The 17,489-nt window shown below is 58.1% G+C and overlaps 3 protein-coding genes across 3 annotated transcripts; all 3 read right to left on the reverse strand.

The window, feature by feature from the left end:
* Positions 1-8: 8 nt before the first annotated feature.
* LBRM_32_1620 (putative phosphatidylinositol 3-related kinase) lies at positions 9-9,632 on the reverse strand (the record flags this gene model as incomplete). The annotated part of the gene is made up of 1 exon (XM_001567468.2): positions 9-9,632. The coding sequence occupies one exon, from the start codon at positions 9,630-9,632 to the stop codon at positions 9-11; it is 9,624 nt and encodes a 3,207-aa protein (XP_001567518.2).
* A 1,767-nt stretch (positions 9,633-11,399) lies between these two features.
* On the reverse strand, positions 11,400-12,239 carry LBRM_32_1630 (conserved hypothetical protein; the record flags this gene model as incomplete). Its single annotated transcript, XM_001567469.2, has 1 exon — positions 11,400-12,239. The coding sequence occupies one exon, from the start codon at positions 12,237-12,239 to the stop codon at positions 11,400-11,402; it is 840 nt and encodes a 279-aa protein (XP_001567519.1).
* Positions 12,240-13,400: 1,161 nt separating this feature from the next.
* LBRM_32_1640 (conserved hypothetical protein) lies at positions 13,401-14,822 on the reverse strand (the record flags this gene model as incomplete). Its single annotated transcript, XM_001567470.1, has 1 exon — positions 13,401-14,822. One exon carries the CDS (start codon positions 14,820-14,822, stop codon positions 13,401-13,403), a length of 1,422 nt encoding a protein of 473 aa, XP_001567520.1.
* Between the last annotated feature and the right edge of the window lie 2,667 nt (positions 14,823-17,489).

The raw sequence follows: 17,489 nt of genomic DNA on the forward strand, positions 1-17,489 counted from the left end.
TGAGGCACTCAAATCCACGCCATCCACCAAATGTACATCTGCGAGAGGTTATTGAGGTCGGAGGAGTGGTGGATCAGCTTCGCCACCTGGCTCTCCACATTTAGTGACAGCGTGTCACGCTGTGCGGGAACAGAATACAAGTCGAGAAACCCATCAAGCCGACGTGCGACGCGCTCCATAAGCTGCTTCGGACCGCTCGACGAGTGCGAGCGACTGTTTTGCCGCCGCCACTCCATCAGTGGCTCGTGGAGTAGCGTTTCAATGATGGACATGACGGCGCTCTTGTTCTTCATCTCGCACCTCAGGGCCACCTCGCACGTGGCCTGGAAAGGACCGTACGCACCCAACACACCCATCACGTCCGTCAGGTTCTGCGTGAGTCGGAAGCGCACCTGCTCCGGCACCTCAAGCTTCTCTCCATTGTCAAACATGCACGCAAAATCGACGTGAAGCAGCTCGCCACGTTCCATGTCAATCATCAAGTTCTCTGCGTGTCGGTCACCGAGTCCCACAATGTGACCAGCTATGCTCCAGAGTGCCGTGGACTGTGTAAAAAGATTGCGTGCCTCGTACCAGCTCTGGTTGCTGGCAAACGTCCGGTCCAGCCATTGGTGCATTACGGGAGGCGCCTCGGGCAGGATGTACTTAGTGAAAAGCTCCATCTTGCTTATCTTCTTCTCGTCCACGAGGGTCACCCACTTCTTGACGGAGGAGATGTGCACGCCGGACCGGTCCAATGCGTAGCACTCCATTGCCACCTTCGCCAGCGGAGTCGTATCGTTGAGCCACTCAATCACGGCGCAGTCGTCGCTGAGGGCGGTGATGGAGTACCGCCGTAAGGAGAAGCGCTTCCGCTTTGCCTCTGGGTCAGAGAGGAAGAAAGAGTTCATGAGCGCCGCCACCTCCATCATACGGATGTCCTTGCGAGGCTCATCCTTTGCTTTGCACAGGAACGACATCTCCCGGCCGTCATTTGTGTGAACCCAAATGCGCTTTGGCTTCTGCAGCGACCGCATAACAACCACACGATCGTCGAAGCGGTCAAAGCACGGCGCCGTGGGAAATACAGCTCCGTTGGAGGTTGCGCGAATGTCTGGAGTAAGGTTTGAGAGCACTGGCACAATGAACTTGGCTGCGGGCAGCATTGGGGTGATCTGTTGTACAGGACTGAGCTGAGTGAGTCCCTTCTCTTTGGGAAAAAGACTGGCTGAGCAGTTGCAAATCGTCAAGAGCGTGTCGCAGATAAACTTGGAATGCCGCAGCACCGGCTCGTTGCGGGGATTGCCGGCGAATGGCGCGATGATTTGAGTCTCCACCACTTCCTTTGGCCCCTCCTTGCTGAGCGCCATTGGCAGCACCAGCCAAAGGCATTGCTGCGGAAAGTGATTCAGCAAGTGCAGGACGATGTCCGTCAGAACGGTGCGTACCGCTGCCACTGGGTGCCCAAGGCGGGAAAGGAGCTGCGGCAGTGCAGTCATCACCACAGCTGGAGGGATTACCGGGCGCACCGTACTCAGCACAAACTCGCGGATTCGATTGTTCATCTCCACCAGGGCCGCCGACACGGTGCCGTCCAGCTTGCCAGCCGTCGTGCTGAGCAAGCCGCCAAGAAACACAGTGCCGTCAAGCCACAAGGTGAGCATGCGCGGCAGCGACACCGACGCTTTCTCGACGCCGCGCAGGAGAGCCTCACCAAAGTGGACGATGGCGCGCGTCGCATACTTTTGGATAGAGTCCACCATCTCCTTCTGGTGCTGCAGTGCAGCGCTATACATGGCTGCCGCCGACATATTCGTGGTGCCGCTCGAAGTCGGCGACGTGGCCGCCGCCGTTAGCTGGGCCACTGCGCCCTCGCTCGCGTTGCTAGCGAGCGTGTGTAAATGATCGTAGAAGAGTGCCATTTGGTGATGCGCCAGCTCCGACGTACGGTCCAGCTCACGCGCCTTATCGTACTCGGCAAGGATACGCTCCGGTCTCTCCGACCCCGTCTCAATCAGCCAATTTGTCAGCAGTATCTGCAGCTGTGCACGGGTGGTGGCAGGGATTCGCACATCACCAACGCACTCGCGCGCGAACTCCATCGCTGGCGTTGGTGACTGCGTATCGTGCAGCAAGTTCGCCACCAAGGCGTAGTAGCTGGTCTCTGCAACATGTTCTCGGCACTCAAAAGCCGCTTGGCGAGCTGCTGTCAAGGCGGCCTCGCCGAGGCCGCCGTTGCGCAGGAGCTCCGACTGCTCTAGCCACGTCTCAGCCACCTTCTGCGGCATGCCTAATTCACGGTAGATGAGGCGGTGAAGCGCAAGGAGCGGCTCGCGGGCAGCGATGGTGTCCTCGACGTAGAACGCGCGCTGTGACAAGAGGTTCGCGATTTCCTCCTTCACCGATGACGGCAGAAGCGGAGCAGCTAGTTTCATCATCGGTGTACTCGACTGTGACACGACCGAGTCGTCAGCGCTGCAATCGTGTCCGCTGACGTGCTGAACAAAGGCTCTGGCACACAGCTGCGACACGGCATCCACGTCGCCAAGTGCATGCAAGAGCAGCGTGAGTGTGTAGCTTTGCGCGGTCAGGTCCTCCTGGCATGGAGTGCGAACCAAAGGCACTACTTTAGCGCGCTCTCTGTCTGTCACGCGACGCATGCAGGCAAGGCTGCCGGCTCCTGAGAGGGCGCGCTGGAGATGTGCAGCAGGCATGGCAAGACTGACTGGTTGACCCTTGTCAGGCCCCACTAGAGGCATCCGCGAGCTCACCGCCGCAGCGGTCGTGCACGACCCCAGCAGCGTGTCCCACTGGCCTAGTCGCCATGCTGCCTCGTTTGCGTACGCCTGTACGTGGTGACGAAGCTGCGCGAAGTCACTGAGCGCCGCTGCTCCTCGCGGTGCGTCGCTCAGAAGCTGAGAAAAGGTCGAGCTCTCCTTCACCGCGGCACCCACCAGACACTCTGTCGACTTGCCCCCTCCCTCCTCACCATTCAGTACCGACGCGGAGGTGAGCAGGGAGGCTGCGTAGCGAGAGGTCATGTAGAGTTCCCCCAGCTCATTCATGCAGTGCAGAGCCGTGAGCTGGTGCTGCCCGCTGTGTGGGCGATGCTGCAAGACCAGCTCAGAGCTCCCCAGTGCCGACAGCCAGTCGCCGTTGTTCTCGAAGGAGAAGGCCGTGTCTTCCAGTGAGAGCCCAGGCGAAGCGCGGTGGATGGAGCGAGAAGACTCGCGATCGTTTAGCGCCGCAAAAATGCGTTGCAGTGGCACCGCGTCGATGACAGACGTCAGTCCAGGAATGCGGCGTTGACTCTCGACGCTGCGGAGAGCGCGAATGTTGCTGCCGATGCGGAGTGCTGCACGGCAGCGTAACGACCACGGAATGCCGTGCAGGAAGTCGCCATACATCTCAGCAAGGCGAATACAGAGGTTCTCTGTCTGCTCTTGCGTCTCGAAGACACACATGACGCGACCACGATTGCGCAGTAGCGTCCATCGGAGTTGCTCTATATCCTCCAGAAGACTGAGCACGGTGTGCGCGTGCTCGCGCGGCTCCTCTGGTGACACGCTCTCAGGAGGTGCCTCGTAGATGCTTTGTGATCGCAGCGACAAGACGGGGACGTTCGGCCCTCCGGCGGCGGCCTCTAGTACTGCTTTCACCTCGTGCTCGACATACTGGACGTCCTCCGCCTTGCCAGATTCCAGGATGTGCACCACCAGGTATGGCAATACAAAGAGAATGAGAGAAGCATTCTTCTTGGCGACGTTCCGCAGCGGCTGCACCATCTCGGCGAACCAGCCTGCGCACGACATGACCAAGTGGTTGAAGAAGGCGAAGAGCCAGCGTCGATACCCGAGTGACGACGTGTACTCAGGCGTGCGGAGGCGCGTCTGCCAGTTCACTGTCAGTGAATACCGCGTTGTCGTGAACCCACCCAGGAGCTGTTTCACGTGCGGCGTCAGACGCGCCCACCAGAGGTACCGGTCAAGCTCGTCGACGTGCACGACATCTTCGCGGCGCAGCTCCACGCCCTTGTGCTGAAGGCGCTCCTGCCGAGTGGAGGCTCGAATGAGCTCCTGCACTGCAAAGGCAATGCAATTGTGTAGCACCGGGTCAGCTGTGCTTGCGAATAGCCGCGGAAAGTACTCCCTCAGCAGCGTAAAAGAGAACTTGCGCCAGTTCAAAACAGTCTCCGCGTCCAGGTAAAAGGACTGCGTCCACGTCATACAATTCCACGCATCGAGGCCAGACGCCGAGGAGAGGTTCAGCAAGGCTCGCCGCTCGTCGTCTGCGGTCTTTGTGGTACACCGCGCGTCGATCAACTCTGACGCATGCGGCGCGGCAACGGCACCGAGAATGCTAATGCACCGCATCGCGTACAAGGCGCTCTCAGAGTCCGCCTCCGTGCACCGCAGAAGTGTCTGCAACACCTCCGGGTGGCCAGCGGCCGCGTGCGACAGCTGTCGGCGCGTCGCTTCATCTGCAGCGTCGAGGTACTGGTAGAGTGCACGCACGAACACGCTGCTCGACTGCAGGGAGCCAGATCGCATGACGGATACAAAACCCACGAGGAGGACGTCCGCACTGTCTCGCCGAGACTCCTGCGATCCTTCCACGGCTTCGCTGGTGACGGGGTGTCGAGCACGAAGGATGAGACGCACTAGCTCGCTGAACGTTCCGAGGACCACCTTGTACGAGTCCCAAAACGCCGCAGCCTGAGTACGGGTGTACAGGTGGCGGAGGGCGCTGAGCAAGAATCCTTTTGATTCGCTATCGAGGGCAGCGTCTTGCTCAAGGCTCACAAGACTCAACACAATGACAGCGGCCGACTCCGAGAGGTACTCGTCTGTGCAGGCGTAGACCAGCTCTCTCCACACGATGCACACGGATGGGAGCAGGCTGGGAAAGCGGGCGCAGTGGCCCAATAGCGTCGGCAGCATCAGCGCGATCGGCGTTGTCTGCGGACCCATAAAGCGAATAAAGGATGCCAAGCCAAGTAGCCATCTGCGCCGCGTCCGAGGTGACACAGTCAGCGCGACGCTTGATTCTTCTTCGTTGGCAGCACTGGCACCCTCGTTGCGGTGGGCAACCGCAGGCTCGATGTGAATGGCTTTGTAGACAGCGTCCAGCACCGCAAACATGTGTTTGCGCAGTTCCTCCGCTGCTACTGCGCGCGCCACCGGCTTCTGTAGTGAGCTCTCCACCCCGGCAGGTGTCTCTGCCGCTTCGCTCAGCGTTACCAGCTGGCCCAGCGCCCGCTCGAACACTGAAAACGAAATACCGTCAAGTACCTCCTTGCTGATCAACGCATCCCCCCCGTCCTCCTCTACGGCGTGCAGCTCGCCAGTGATCCGGTCCCGAGGTGGTGACGTGCCTGCCTCTTCGGTGTTCTCTGCCGCATCATCGCCTCCTTCCCACCTGCCGCGGCCAAAGAGTTCGTTCGCTGCCCCTCCCAAAACAGCAAGAGGGGAGTGCAGAGGTGTCGCCCCGGAGAGGCCGCGTCGCTGATGGCGCCCACTGCGAAAAGTACGGTCGTGCGCCAGCATCTGCGCATCGGCCTCGAGGGAAACAATGTGAAAGGCAACAAAGTGGATCGTCGATCGCACCACTGCCGGTATGTCCTTGATGTTCTTCTTGATGTAGCTCACCGCTTCTGCAAGGTACATCATTTGCTTCGCGACTGCTTTGCTGCCGCACTCGTAGAGCACGTACGCCAGCGCCCCCGCTACTGCTTTCCAGTCCGCAATCTTTTCCTGGTCCATGAGATGCCTCAGCTTTGCTCGGGTGGCCTCGTCGCCAGGCACTACAGTAGATATTGCAGCTCTCGCCGCTAGTGTTCCACCAGCAACTTGGTCCACACCTGCCGAGGTGACATAGCGTCCCAGCAAATCCAGCGACGACGTCAAGACCACCTTCAAGTCGCGGTCTTCCTTATCTACAATGGCCCTAAAGAGCGAAGAAAACACAAATGGCCGCTCGCGGAAGCGAAGCAGATCCGTGGCAGACCAGGCAAACAGCGCCATTACGCACCGGGCTGTCTCGATGCAGAGGCCCATGACAGCCAGTGCGGTGTCGTCGTGTGTAGAGCGTACGCTTTGATATACCACGTAGAGGTCGAAGCAGAGACACACCCATGCACGCCCCTCCTGGGTAACCCGTTCAGAGACGGTCATCCAGGCCTCCTGCATTGCTACAGACTCCGCTGTAAGAGACAGCAGCTGCCGCTTGCTGTCCGGTTCATCAGACGCGGCCGATGGTGCACTACATGAGCGCTGAAAAAACCGTCGGCCCAACCACAGCAGCTGAAGAATCGGTGCGCTAGATTCAACGATAGATTGAGCGTCGTTATTTCTTCTCGCTGACAGCACTGCCGACAACAATCGCTCAGTCCCCGAGAGCTGCACTAGCAGCAGCGGCGGCATCGCCGCATTGCCTACTGTGCGCTCTGGGTCGGTCAATTGCTGACTCCAGAGCACCAGCTCACGCAAGGCGTAGTAGCAGATAGGGTCTGTGACCTTGCACGCGCGCGCTAACGTGAGGCTGAAGAGCCCCTTCACGTCCTTCGCCACAAAAGGAGGAGACAGTGCAATGGAGGCGTGTGCCAGGCAAACCGCCGAGCACTCGAGGGCACTTGTGTCGTCGTGTCTACTACTACTTGCGCGATCAGTGGCAGGCATAGCCCCGTGTTGCACCTCGTCCCCGTCAAGTACCGAACCTCCACCCTTTCCGTCACACCTGAAGTGCCGGGTGAAGGCGAGAAGTGCGGGCAGGAGCTGCGACCTGTTAAGCTGCACAATTTTTTCCAGCTGCTTCGTTTTCGAGGCGCACTGCTGTGATAGGCGACCGTCCTGCGGTGCTCCACTCGCAGCACCTTCCGCTGCAGTTTTTCCGATTTTCGAGCTGAGGAGAGCGCGGCCCACTGTTCTCTTGCCGTGTCGACGTCCCTTCTTCGCCTCCTCGTTTCCCTCCAGAACGTCCTCAGCGCTGTCGTCGTCGTCCACGTCCACTACCATCGCGGCCTGCGCCAGAGGCTGTCTGAGAGTGCTACTCCGCTCACGGGACGGCATCGCATCCACCGAAGCGCCGTTCCACCCCTGGGCCTTGTCAGGCACAGCAATGGCAGCAAGGCGGTACTTGATGTTCACCAGCAGCATGAGGATGCAGGAAGAACTACGAAACAGGCTTTCAACAGCCACTGCGGCCCCGCTAGAGTCAGCATACGCCCCACCTTTGCCGTTATTCCTGCAGCGCCACCATTCGGCGTCCCACTGGAGTTTTGTGAGAAGGGCGCACAGAGTCTGAAGTAGCTGCACGACAATGGGGAAATGACTCGCAGTGGACTCGTACGCACGCTGCAGGCGTCCCGCTACCTGTCTGCTGTCCGCAGTGGCACCAGGAAGAGCCGTAGAGAGAGGCGAATGCGAGGTTAACGGTGATGACCATGCGCCATCTCGCTGCATCGTCTCGGCCAGTGCACGTTGAAGTGCTTCGGCAAGTCCAGCAGCTCGACAGAGAAATACCTCTCCTGCTTTGGCCGACGTCAAGGCGTGAGGTGGCAGCGTCAGCAGTCGCCGACTCCATCCAAGGCCTGAGCCGGCACGAAACAGGGTCATGGTGGTTTCTCGATCCAGCATCTGCCACAGGGGTGCAGCGACCCCGAGAGCCGCGGAAGCTCCTTTTCGCCGAGCGGAAATACTGCTCTCGAGCTTCTCCATGACGCGCGCCACGGTGTCGGACTTATGAATCTCTCCGTTCTCCGAGCTCGTTGGAAAAGCGTGCATCAGGACAGTGATGGCTTGGATGAGTAGACTGTAGGACGGCGACTCGTGGTGGTGCATTACCTCCAGCGTCTCAGTCAGGGCACCCTGAAACGCTGCTACATCGCACCGGACGATCGGGGACGAGGCCTTGAGGCCTGCCTGAACCGCCAGTGCGTTTGCCTCTAGCAAACGGTAGGCAGAGACGTCAATACAGTTCTTCGCGCGGTTCACCACATTTGCCACGCAGGCTGCCAGCGCTGGTACGTTGAAGAAGGACAGAATTCGGATCGGCAGAAACGTCAACTCAGGCTCGACTGCAAAAGACGGCAACTGGGTGCACAGCAGCGAAGCAGTGAACGACGAGAGGGGCAGCTCATTCACGAGAAGCTGCAAGTGGTGGCTGTGCGCCGCGAGCAGCTTTTGCTCCTCCATCTGCATTGTCTCCGCTAACGCACTCGTCTGCACCACTGTGCTGTGAAAGACTCTCTCACAGAACCATACCCACTGCTGTAATGTGATCATGGCTGAAACACTACGCCGTATACCGGACTCGGTGTTCGCAACGATGTCGTCCACGATTGTATCAGGTCTGGCGTACAACTCCAAGCACCACTGCACCGCCACCTCCCACATCTGCACAAGACACGCCCTCATCGCGCCTTGGCCATCAGTCCCCGCTCCGCCGCGGTGTTGTGCCGAGGCCACAAGTGAGTCTAGCTCCGCTGTGCTGAGGCACCGACACCACTCAAACAGCGCCTCTTCTGCAACGGTAATGTCAAAGACCGACGTGCACGTGTGTGACCCTCGGCGACTCCACTGAGCCGCCAAGACAGACAAGATGAGAGGCCCCTGTACATGCGGAAGCAAGCGAGGGTCCACTACCGCGAAATAGCGAAGAGTGTGCCACGCCGCGTCGTGCTGCACACGGTTCACCACGCCACCCCCAGCCCCGGGGACTGCGCTGGAGACAAGATGGCAGGCGACGTCACAGAGAAGTCCGACGCGGTCGGGGGAAAGAGAAACAAGAAGCCGCTCCTCGCTGAGTCGCACGATCAGACGCAAGAGGCATGCCTGTATGCAGCGCGCCTCGTAGAGGGTCTCCACACAAGTGCAGGTGGAGAACGCCTCCTCCAGCTGCTGCATGTTGCCCTCCATGTCCGATTCCAAAGCCGTCGAAGCCACAGATGGCAGTAAGCCCTCTGCCTGTGACAACAGCGCCGCGGAGGGTTGAATGGACAGCCGAAGGAACAGGGCGCTCTCGGATTCCTCGGCAGGGCTGTTGAAGTGCGCCGTGACCTCCGAGAGAAGCTCAAACACGAGGTTCGAAAGTTGAGCAAAGGCATCGCGCTCCGTACGGTGCAGCGCCCGTGAGACAAAAAGGAGGCCCTCGAGAAGTCTCTCAGACGTGTCCTTCCATGACCGCAGCCGAGCATCGTTCAGCACTGCCAGTACACCAAACAGGGTCAGACAACCGTGGAGCGCGGCGGCTGGGCAGACGATAGCGAAGCGCAAGAGGACCAGATACAGGCGAAGCGCGATTGCGACGTGGGCCGCATCCTTGCCGTAGTGACGGCGGTAATACACGTCAAAGAGTGCGCCACCGACATTCCACTGATGCGCTGCAGAGGGAGAGGCAAGGAAGAGAAACGTGCGTAGCCTCCACAACAGGCCCCATAATGACTGTGTGACGGCCTCTGATGCCTTTGTTTCGGGAGAAAGGTTGCCGCTAAGCTGGAGCTGAAGCTGCTTGATTTGTTCCCCAATGCCAGCCAGTTCGTCACGGATGCCAGCGCTGCCGCTTCTCTTGTTATTACTGACAGACAACGCACCGCTTTCGGTGCGCAGCCGCACAGGCGCTGGCTCAAGGTGCTCATCATCCATGACGGCTTCCATAGAGCGGAGAACCTCTCAGGCGGGGCTGCGGGCGGGTCCAGGAGCGAAAAAAGTGGGGAAGTACAGACAGAGATACGTTCACCGGAAACCTCACTCAAGTTTCCTCAAGAAGGCCTCCGTAAGCAGGAAATGCGAGCAGCAGCAAACAACGGTAGGCTGGAGTAGAGAGACGGGGAGCTCTCCAAGCGGTCGCTGAGGTTGGTATCTGAGGGCCGAGTACGTCCCTTTATGCGGCTGTTGGTACTCATCCAATACCAAGCTCAATCGAAAGACTGTGCTGCTGCGCCGGCGGCGGCTCAAGTGTTAAATGTCTTCCCGGCGGGAGAAACTGACAAACACTTCAGAACAAGCCAGCAACGTATCACACACACACAGACATACATGCGAAGAGTCACACCTGACGAGCGAAGGTGGATTGCGGTGCGCCGTTGTCGCGCGCGCGTGTGCGTGTGTGTGCTAGGCAGGGGAGAGGAAGACCTCTTCCGCTCTGTTGCGAACTTCTATGCGAGAAGACTACGGAGAATGTGACAGCGTAGAGCCAGTTCAGAAACATGTGAAGACACAGCAGGAAGGGAAGGAGGTGCGAGAAGAAGTACTGGAGCGGTGAGGAAGAGGAGGCGGAACCCACATAGGTGCAGCTTTCCGTATTGCGTGTCATGATGAAGCGGACGCTTACTTCCCTCCCTCGTGCGTTTGGTCGATCAACAGTCGCATTCGTCTGCAAAGACAAGAGACGAGTAAGCTAAATTCTGGAAATTCTCCTCTAGTGCACGTCTCATTGTCGCCATGACGGTGTGTGCATCGACACTACGGGTTCTGCTTTCCTCTCCTTGGCAATCAGTGGAGGAGATGGACACAATCGTCGGTGGTAATCATAGACACCCACTGACACAGATATTGGATTACGTCATAGAGCGAGTTGCCCATCTTCCTCTTCCAGCTAGCACAGAGAGAGAGAGACACACACACACAAACGCGATGTGTGTGTGTGTCTCTCTCTCTCTGTGCCCAATGAACGAAACGAGCCGCTGTGCAACGTACACGCGCACAGTCATCCAATATGACAAGAGGGAAGGTGAGCAGGCAGTGTGTAACGCACAACATCCACTCCGGCACTCACCGCATCGCACATCTCAACACCAACAGCACACAGAGAGGAGCAGAGGAGAGGCAGCCGGCAGCAGGATTGTAAACACAAGCAAGACCGCGTCTTCCCTGCGTATCCCTTTCTCTTCAGCAAAGGGAAAGAAAAAAACTCAAAAAGGAAATCATCAAACAAAGAATCGACCATTCGTGACCAGATTTGTGGGACTGTGCACGTATGCGCGGGCCCATTGTCAACTCAACAGATCGGCGGCACCAGAGAGTAGCTAAAGGCGGTTCGGAAGAGCCAGAAGAGGAGGAGGAGAGGCTGACGGCTGAAGAGAAGCAAATCGAAAGAAAAAAAAACAGAAGGGACAACGGAGACGTGGGCCATACGGTAGCCCATACTGTGAACGGCCAGCAGCATCTCTGTCATGTACGTCGAAGGGCGACTGGAGGCGACCAAAATGAGAAGGGAAGGAGAGAGAAATGAATCGTGACAATCTGGCTCGCCTCACCATGCCGGCATTGCCGAGTCTTCGCAGCCCCACAGTTCCTCTACCGACCCCCTCATCGAACCCTTTCCACTCGTTACAGTGGACAAGACACTGCTCCGTTTGCCACAGCAGTCTCCCCCCCCCTCCCGACACACACACACACACACTGAATGCGTCATAAGACCAATCACGTAACAAGTGATTCTAACTTGTCAATAATGCGGTCATTCTCGCTCAGTAGCTCCTGCATCATCTTCGTCGTCTCGATCTGTCGCTTGATGGCTGTCTCAAGAGCCTCTAGGGACAAGTGTGAAGGCTTCGTTTCCGCCATCGGGCTGACGAGCTCGTTCCACATCCGGACAATACTCTCACCCTCGGCTCGCACATCACGCTGATCATTGAGGTTTAGGTTCAGCGAGTAGCCATTTAGCTTCTTGTGAAACTTCGCTGCCTCATCAAGGGCAGAGGCGTGAGAATTACGACGCTCAGTGGGGCTCATCGAGCGCGACTTCATTCGATCGAGACTGCTAGGTGGATGAAGGGACAAGTTGCCGTGTGTCAGATGGGTCGAGAATGGCGCTGCAGCTGTCGACGGAGAGCTAAAGGCCAGGGCTGTACTATTCTGACCTGGTCCAGAGGCCGCTTGGGCTGCCTTATCCTGCTGCGCATAGCCGATGCAAGAGGCGAGGTATTGAAGAAAGACATTCGTCTTCTCGGGCTCGTGACCTGACACAATTTTTTTCGGGTTGACGTCTATCTCCACCTTCATGAGCTTGTTGATGTATTGGATGAGAATCGTCAAGTATTCAATCTTTTTCTCCTTTGTGTCGACCTGGGCGGAGTTGCGTAGCGCGACGGGAATCACATGGTCGTACGCCGCGAACCGTGCATCAATGCTGCAAACGATGTCGTGAATAAAACGAAATGGTGGTCTCTTCAGCAACTTCTCGCTCAGCTCTGGTGAAGGAAGCTGCAGAGGCTGATACGCCGCGATTGTGGCAGTCCAGAAATCGACCTCGCCACTCATCTTAGCCTCGTAGCCCCGCAACGCAAAACACAAACACAAGTCCTGAACACTCAAAGTGAAACGCCGGGTAGCGTGTGCTGGTTTTCAGCAGCGTTGGGCACTACCCCCTCCCCCCCCAAAAGAAAGACCCCGTATGGAGAGAAAAACTGTGATGTGCGTGTGTGCGGGTGTGGGTGCTAATACTGGTCGCACATTGAAAGCTAAAGAGAGGGACGTAAAGTAGAGGAGCAAAAAAGATGCACAGATCTGGAGCGAGGCTGGGACCAGAGATGAAGAAACAGAGAGAGAGGGTGAATGACTCTTAAGGCCGAACGAAATGCCAAACATAATGCTGCATAGCAGCAGTTCCCCCCCCCCCACACACACACACAGAGGCAAGTTAAACCAAAGCAAAAGTGATCCGCTGAGTCGAGCAGCGCCGATCATGTAAGGCGCTGCTGCTCTCCGTCCACGAAGAAGATTTCGTTGCACAAATTTGTTTCGCTTCTCCTGCACCACTTCAACGATTTCTCGATATCTGCTTGGGGCCCTTAGGGGAAGGGAGCGATGTAATCTGAAGCGCTGGTCACGAGCGCATAAGCAGTTCACTACACCACGCCATCACCACGACCACCGCCACCAGGGATTCTCTATCTCGATGCAGGCGCGAATGCAGCAAAAAAAAAACGTACACGCTGAAGTCCACAGCGTTCAGGCAGCGTCTCTTACCAGCCTCCTCTCCCCAACCCCGCGGAGTGGTGAAACCGTTTAGCTCCTTCGTGACCTTACGTCAGTCGCGCCTTTTGTTGTTTTTCTCTTTCAGTGAATAGTTGAGAACTTAAACCGGAGGATCTCTTACGGGTGAGAAAAAAAACAAGGCAACCCACCCATCACACCAAGTCTACGCGTGAAGCGGGCAGAAGCAAAAAGGCGGCACAGAGCGAGAGGGGCACTGTGAGATTCGATCCGCCTCCGTCCCCTTCGTCAGCCGCTGCTTCCCCTCCTCCTCCCTCCACAACACACATACACATGCACGCGCGAAGCTCCAGATATGACGTACTACCTCCACGAAGGGGAAAAAGTGCACCATCCTAAACAACCCTCAGCGACGCACGCGAGCACATACAGTATGCACAAAAAGCACGCGAGCTCCCAACGCGAACCTTCTTGTGCGCCGTCCCTCTACATCGGCATGTTCTTCACGCTTGCCGCGTCCTCTTGGCTGGAGGGCGTGACTGTCGCAGTCTCCCGCGTGCTGGATGTTGTCACTTCGGTGATGCGGTCGTGACCAGTAATTTTCTTGAACTCCTTCAGCTTGCGCGTTTCGTCTGGAAGCCCCAGAACAGCGTTCAGCGAAACTCGACTCTCCAGTCGGCGCTGCTGCGGCTTGGGAAGCAGGCAATTTACAGTGGCGTTATGCGAAAATGGAACAAATAGTGTGCTGGCCCCGACTCCGAGCAGCTTCACCCCCATGTTGCGAATGGCGAGGTGGGTGTCGTGGCTCCGCACGGAGAGCCACGACTGCAACTCAGGGTTCTCCTTCTTGAGGTAGTTCATCTCACGCAGCTTGTTGACAATGGCGCAGAGACTAAATGGGGCGTCCTTGCCAAGCCAGTGGTCCTGCAGCGCCTCGATGGGCGTGTGGTGCGGGTAGAGTTGCTCATCGACGCCTAGCCAGCCCTTCAAGGCGTGCGTGAAACCGATCTCGTCCTCCGTCTTCACCTTCGCCGTGCGCATCAGCTGCGAAGGTCGGTAGAAGTCCTTCATCGGCCGAGCCAGCAGGCGGCGAATGGCACGCAGGACAATAAACGAGAAGCTGTGAGCGGATAGGGCAATCTCGTACGTGCCCTCAGGGTCCTTGAAGTCGAGCTCGCTGAACTCCGGATCCATGAGGGACGGGTGGTACCCCCACATACTCATGCCCTCCCTCTCCATCGCTGCTTCGTACTCGTCCTTCTCTTCCTTCCGCTGAAACTTGTCGTACTTCTCGGGTGGTCGAAAGGCCACGTACACGTCGGATGTGTAGCGAGACCGCTTACGAAAGGTGAGGTCTCGCGTACAGCCGACCCCGTCATCAAAGCGGATGGTGCGATGTACGTCGGAACGGCCCAAGCATGCACCGACAGCGGCCAGGAGATCGGTAAAACCCTCCGAGTACGAGACGTCATTCCGGGCTGACCACACCAGGTCGCGCGTGCCGGTCTTCTTAACGATGAAGTAGAAGAAAATGGTAAAAATCTCCTCGGGACGGTGCTCATCCAGCTCAATCACACAGTCCATACACTCGATCTCCTCGCCAAGCTCCTTCCACGTGAGGTGCTTCGGTGTCTTCTTGAACTTGCACTCAAACATCAGTTTGTGCTTCCATGCCTCCTCTTCCTCATACGGGACGAGGGCCTCCTCGACATTCTTCAGGTTTTCAATGATCTCGCTCTCGACATCGTCGATGCGCCGGAACTCGACCGTCTTCTTCGACTCATCAAGCACCTCATCTACGGACCATAAGCCGGTCGCACGCAGTGGCCCGTAATCTGGCACCATCGGACCGTCCTGCGGTCGCGCTGCAGTCTTGACGTCCTTCGCAGCCTCTCCTTGCGCTGTCATCTCACGTTGCGCACTTGGCGGGGGCGGCGGCAAGGATGCATCGCTGCTCCCATGTACTGTCTCTGCAGAGGTGTCGCTACTGCGTAGTGGTACGGACGCATGCTTTTTTCGCGCAACATTGAATCCGGATCCAGTGCTCACGGAGGATGCCGCAGCCGAAGTTGCCACCCCAGTCGGTACCCTGTCAGCCTCGGTGAGAATGGTGTGCGTGTACAGCCCTGCGGTGCGCACCACACCATCTACCTGTTTAATAGCACCTCGCTGAGACGCTGAGGAGGCAAAGGAGGAGCCGCACTTAGCAGTGGCAGTTGCCGCCAGTGCGGCGTGCGCATTGCTCTCACATGCACTGTGGTTGGCCGAGGACGTCGATGATGATGGAGTTGTGGGAGCGTCCGACTCGGTTCTGGACGGCGCCGAGGATACTGACCTCGAATCATTTTTAAGATAGGCACCGGTGCTTCGAAAAAAGCGTCGCGCGGCGAGCGCAGCTGTTGCGTTGTGGGAACCACCGCGGTGCCCATAAAGTAACGGCAGCATTGATACGGAAGTGCGCATCACGCCGGCAGCCTCCTCTTCAAAAGGAAATAAAGAAACGAATTACGCTCCGGTGAGTTATGTTGACCAAGACGAGGGAATGTCTATGGCAGATGCATTTGTTGCTCATGCAAGAGAAGAGGCCGATAAGAAGTGCGAGCCTCCAATAGAAACCCTTCCGCGTCTGGGGGCAAGAGTTCCACAGAGAGAGAGAGAGAGTAAGGGTGGCGGTTTCTAGACTGTTGGCGTCTCAGGAATAGTACAGATATGATTGATGAAAGGCGAGTAGCACAATAAGTGGTCTCGGCAGTGAGGAATGCTCTCAGTCGGATAGAAACCCAGTGTTCTCGCAGAGGTGCCGTGCGGTTTCCCTTCTGCTTCGAAGCAAAAAAAGAAATCCTTGATGGGAAGCTGAAGGCGCAGAGCCTGCTACAGCGTAGAGCCTCGTAGCTGATCGCCCCTGTGCTTGTCGCAAGACACAATAGCACAAGACACGCACACACACACAGTCGCAGCCGAACCCTTTTTTCTCCTGAGTCACGACAAGACGACACAGAGGCGGGGAGAGGAGAAGGGGGAGTGGCCAAATGGTCGAGGACGCCAAAAGAAAGATTGTGAGTGTGAGTATGTGTGTGAAGAGCAGGTGTAAGTGCCGAGTAGCGTAGAAAGTAAAGGAGGGGGGCCGGCGGAGGGGCTGAAAAGGAGCAGGCGGTAAAGAGGACAGGCACACAGCACGACTGAGGCAGTTGTCGTGCATTCATGAGGAGCAAGGCACAGGAATGCTCCACTGGGAGTAGAACGAAAAAGAGGCGGAGAAAGCAAAAAGAAACCTGGGCACGACGCGGTGAGGCCTCGGTCGGCAAAGTGTCTACATCATTGCCCACGTAGAGGGTGAGAGTGTGTATCGCATTGACATTTTTTTTTCCGTTTGCATTGCGTTCGCGAGCAGCAACACGCCAGGTCACAGTACAACAAACAACACCGAACGCTAGTGATAAGATAAGAGAGCCATTAGAGCTGACCACTGCGTTGAATGCATACTACACCCTCCTTTATCTGCGACAGGGAGTCATTCACACCTATTTTCTTTTACCCACGAGTTGAGAACGTGCAACATGAGTGGCAAGCCGTCCCCCCTCCCTGCTACAGGTCTCCTATCTGGATTACGCACACACACACAGAGAGAGAGGGGGGGGGGGGGGCAGACATACGAGAGAGCACGTGGACGCACTCGCCTGTTCTCTGCTGTGTGCACGCGAATCAGCGCCGCATTCTTCCGGGAGAGCGCTCTCACCTTTTTGGAGGCCATTTCCCAGCCATGAATACGCCCCTTTCATTATCACAGTCCCCCCGCCTTCTCGCGGTGTGGGGGGGGGGGCGAGGCCCACGGCGGCCCAGTGGAATGTCCCGCCCGCCACGGGGGACCGGGGGTGCCGGCCCCGCGGCGCAGTGGGGGACGGGCGGACGGGCGCGTGCGGCGGTGGGCGGGGCGACCGCGGTTCGCGGCCCGCGGTGCGTGGGCTCCGGCCGCGGCGCGGGTGGCGGGCGGGGTCGGCGTCCCTGCTCGGGTGCTCTCTCGCCTGGGCAGGCACACGGAGCTGACTCCGAGCCCCGGGCGTCTGGGCCTCGCCGCGGCGTGGTCGTAGGGGCGGGTGCAGTGATGCGCGCCAGGGCCACGGCGGCGGGCCGCAGCTCGGCACGGCGCGCGGCCTGGCGCCACAGCGCGCGCGCGGTGAGAGTGCCCGCGGAGGCCCAGACCCCGATATGACTGGACGGCTGACGGGCGCGATTGATTGATTGATCCGTGCTGTCCCGGTTGCACTCCCACGGTTCGTCGTGGCGTGAGCGATACATTGTTGGGAGGCCGGCCCTGGCGTACTTGTGCGACCTGCTATTGATTCGCCCGCGTGTCGCCAGTGAGCAAGGCCCATCCAGATATACAGGGTGGGTAGAGTAGGGCATCAGCGGGCAACCGCGGCACACCGGCGCGGCACTCCCGTGTGACGAAGTGCGTCGAGAGCCTCGCACAGCGAGTAGCCTGCTATGACCCTATGACTCTCGTGTGGTTTCACAGCGTGAATCAGGACGGCGCGCGACGAGCACGTGCAGAGCATGGCGTGGAGTTGCGAGTGG

The sequence above is a fragment of the Leishmania braziliensis genome, chromosome 32 (genome assembly GCF_000002845.2).
Source record: "Leishmania braziliensis MHOM/BR/75/M2904 complete genome, chromosome 32".
Taxonomy (NCBI): Eukaryota; Euglenozoa; class Kinetoplastea; order Trypanosomatida; family Trypanosomatidae; genus Leishmania; species Leishmania braziliensis.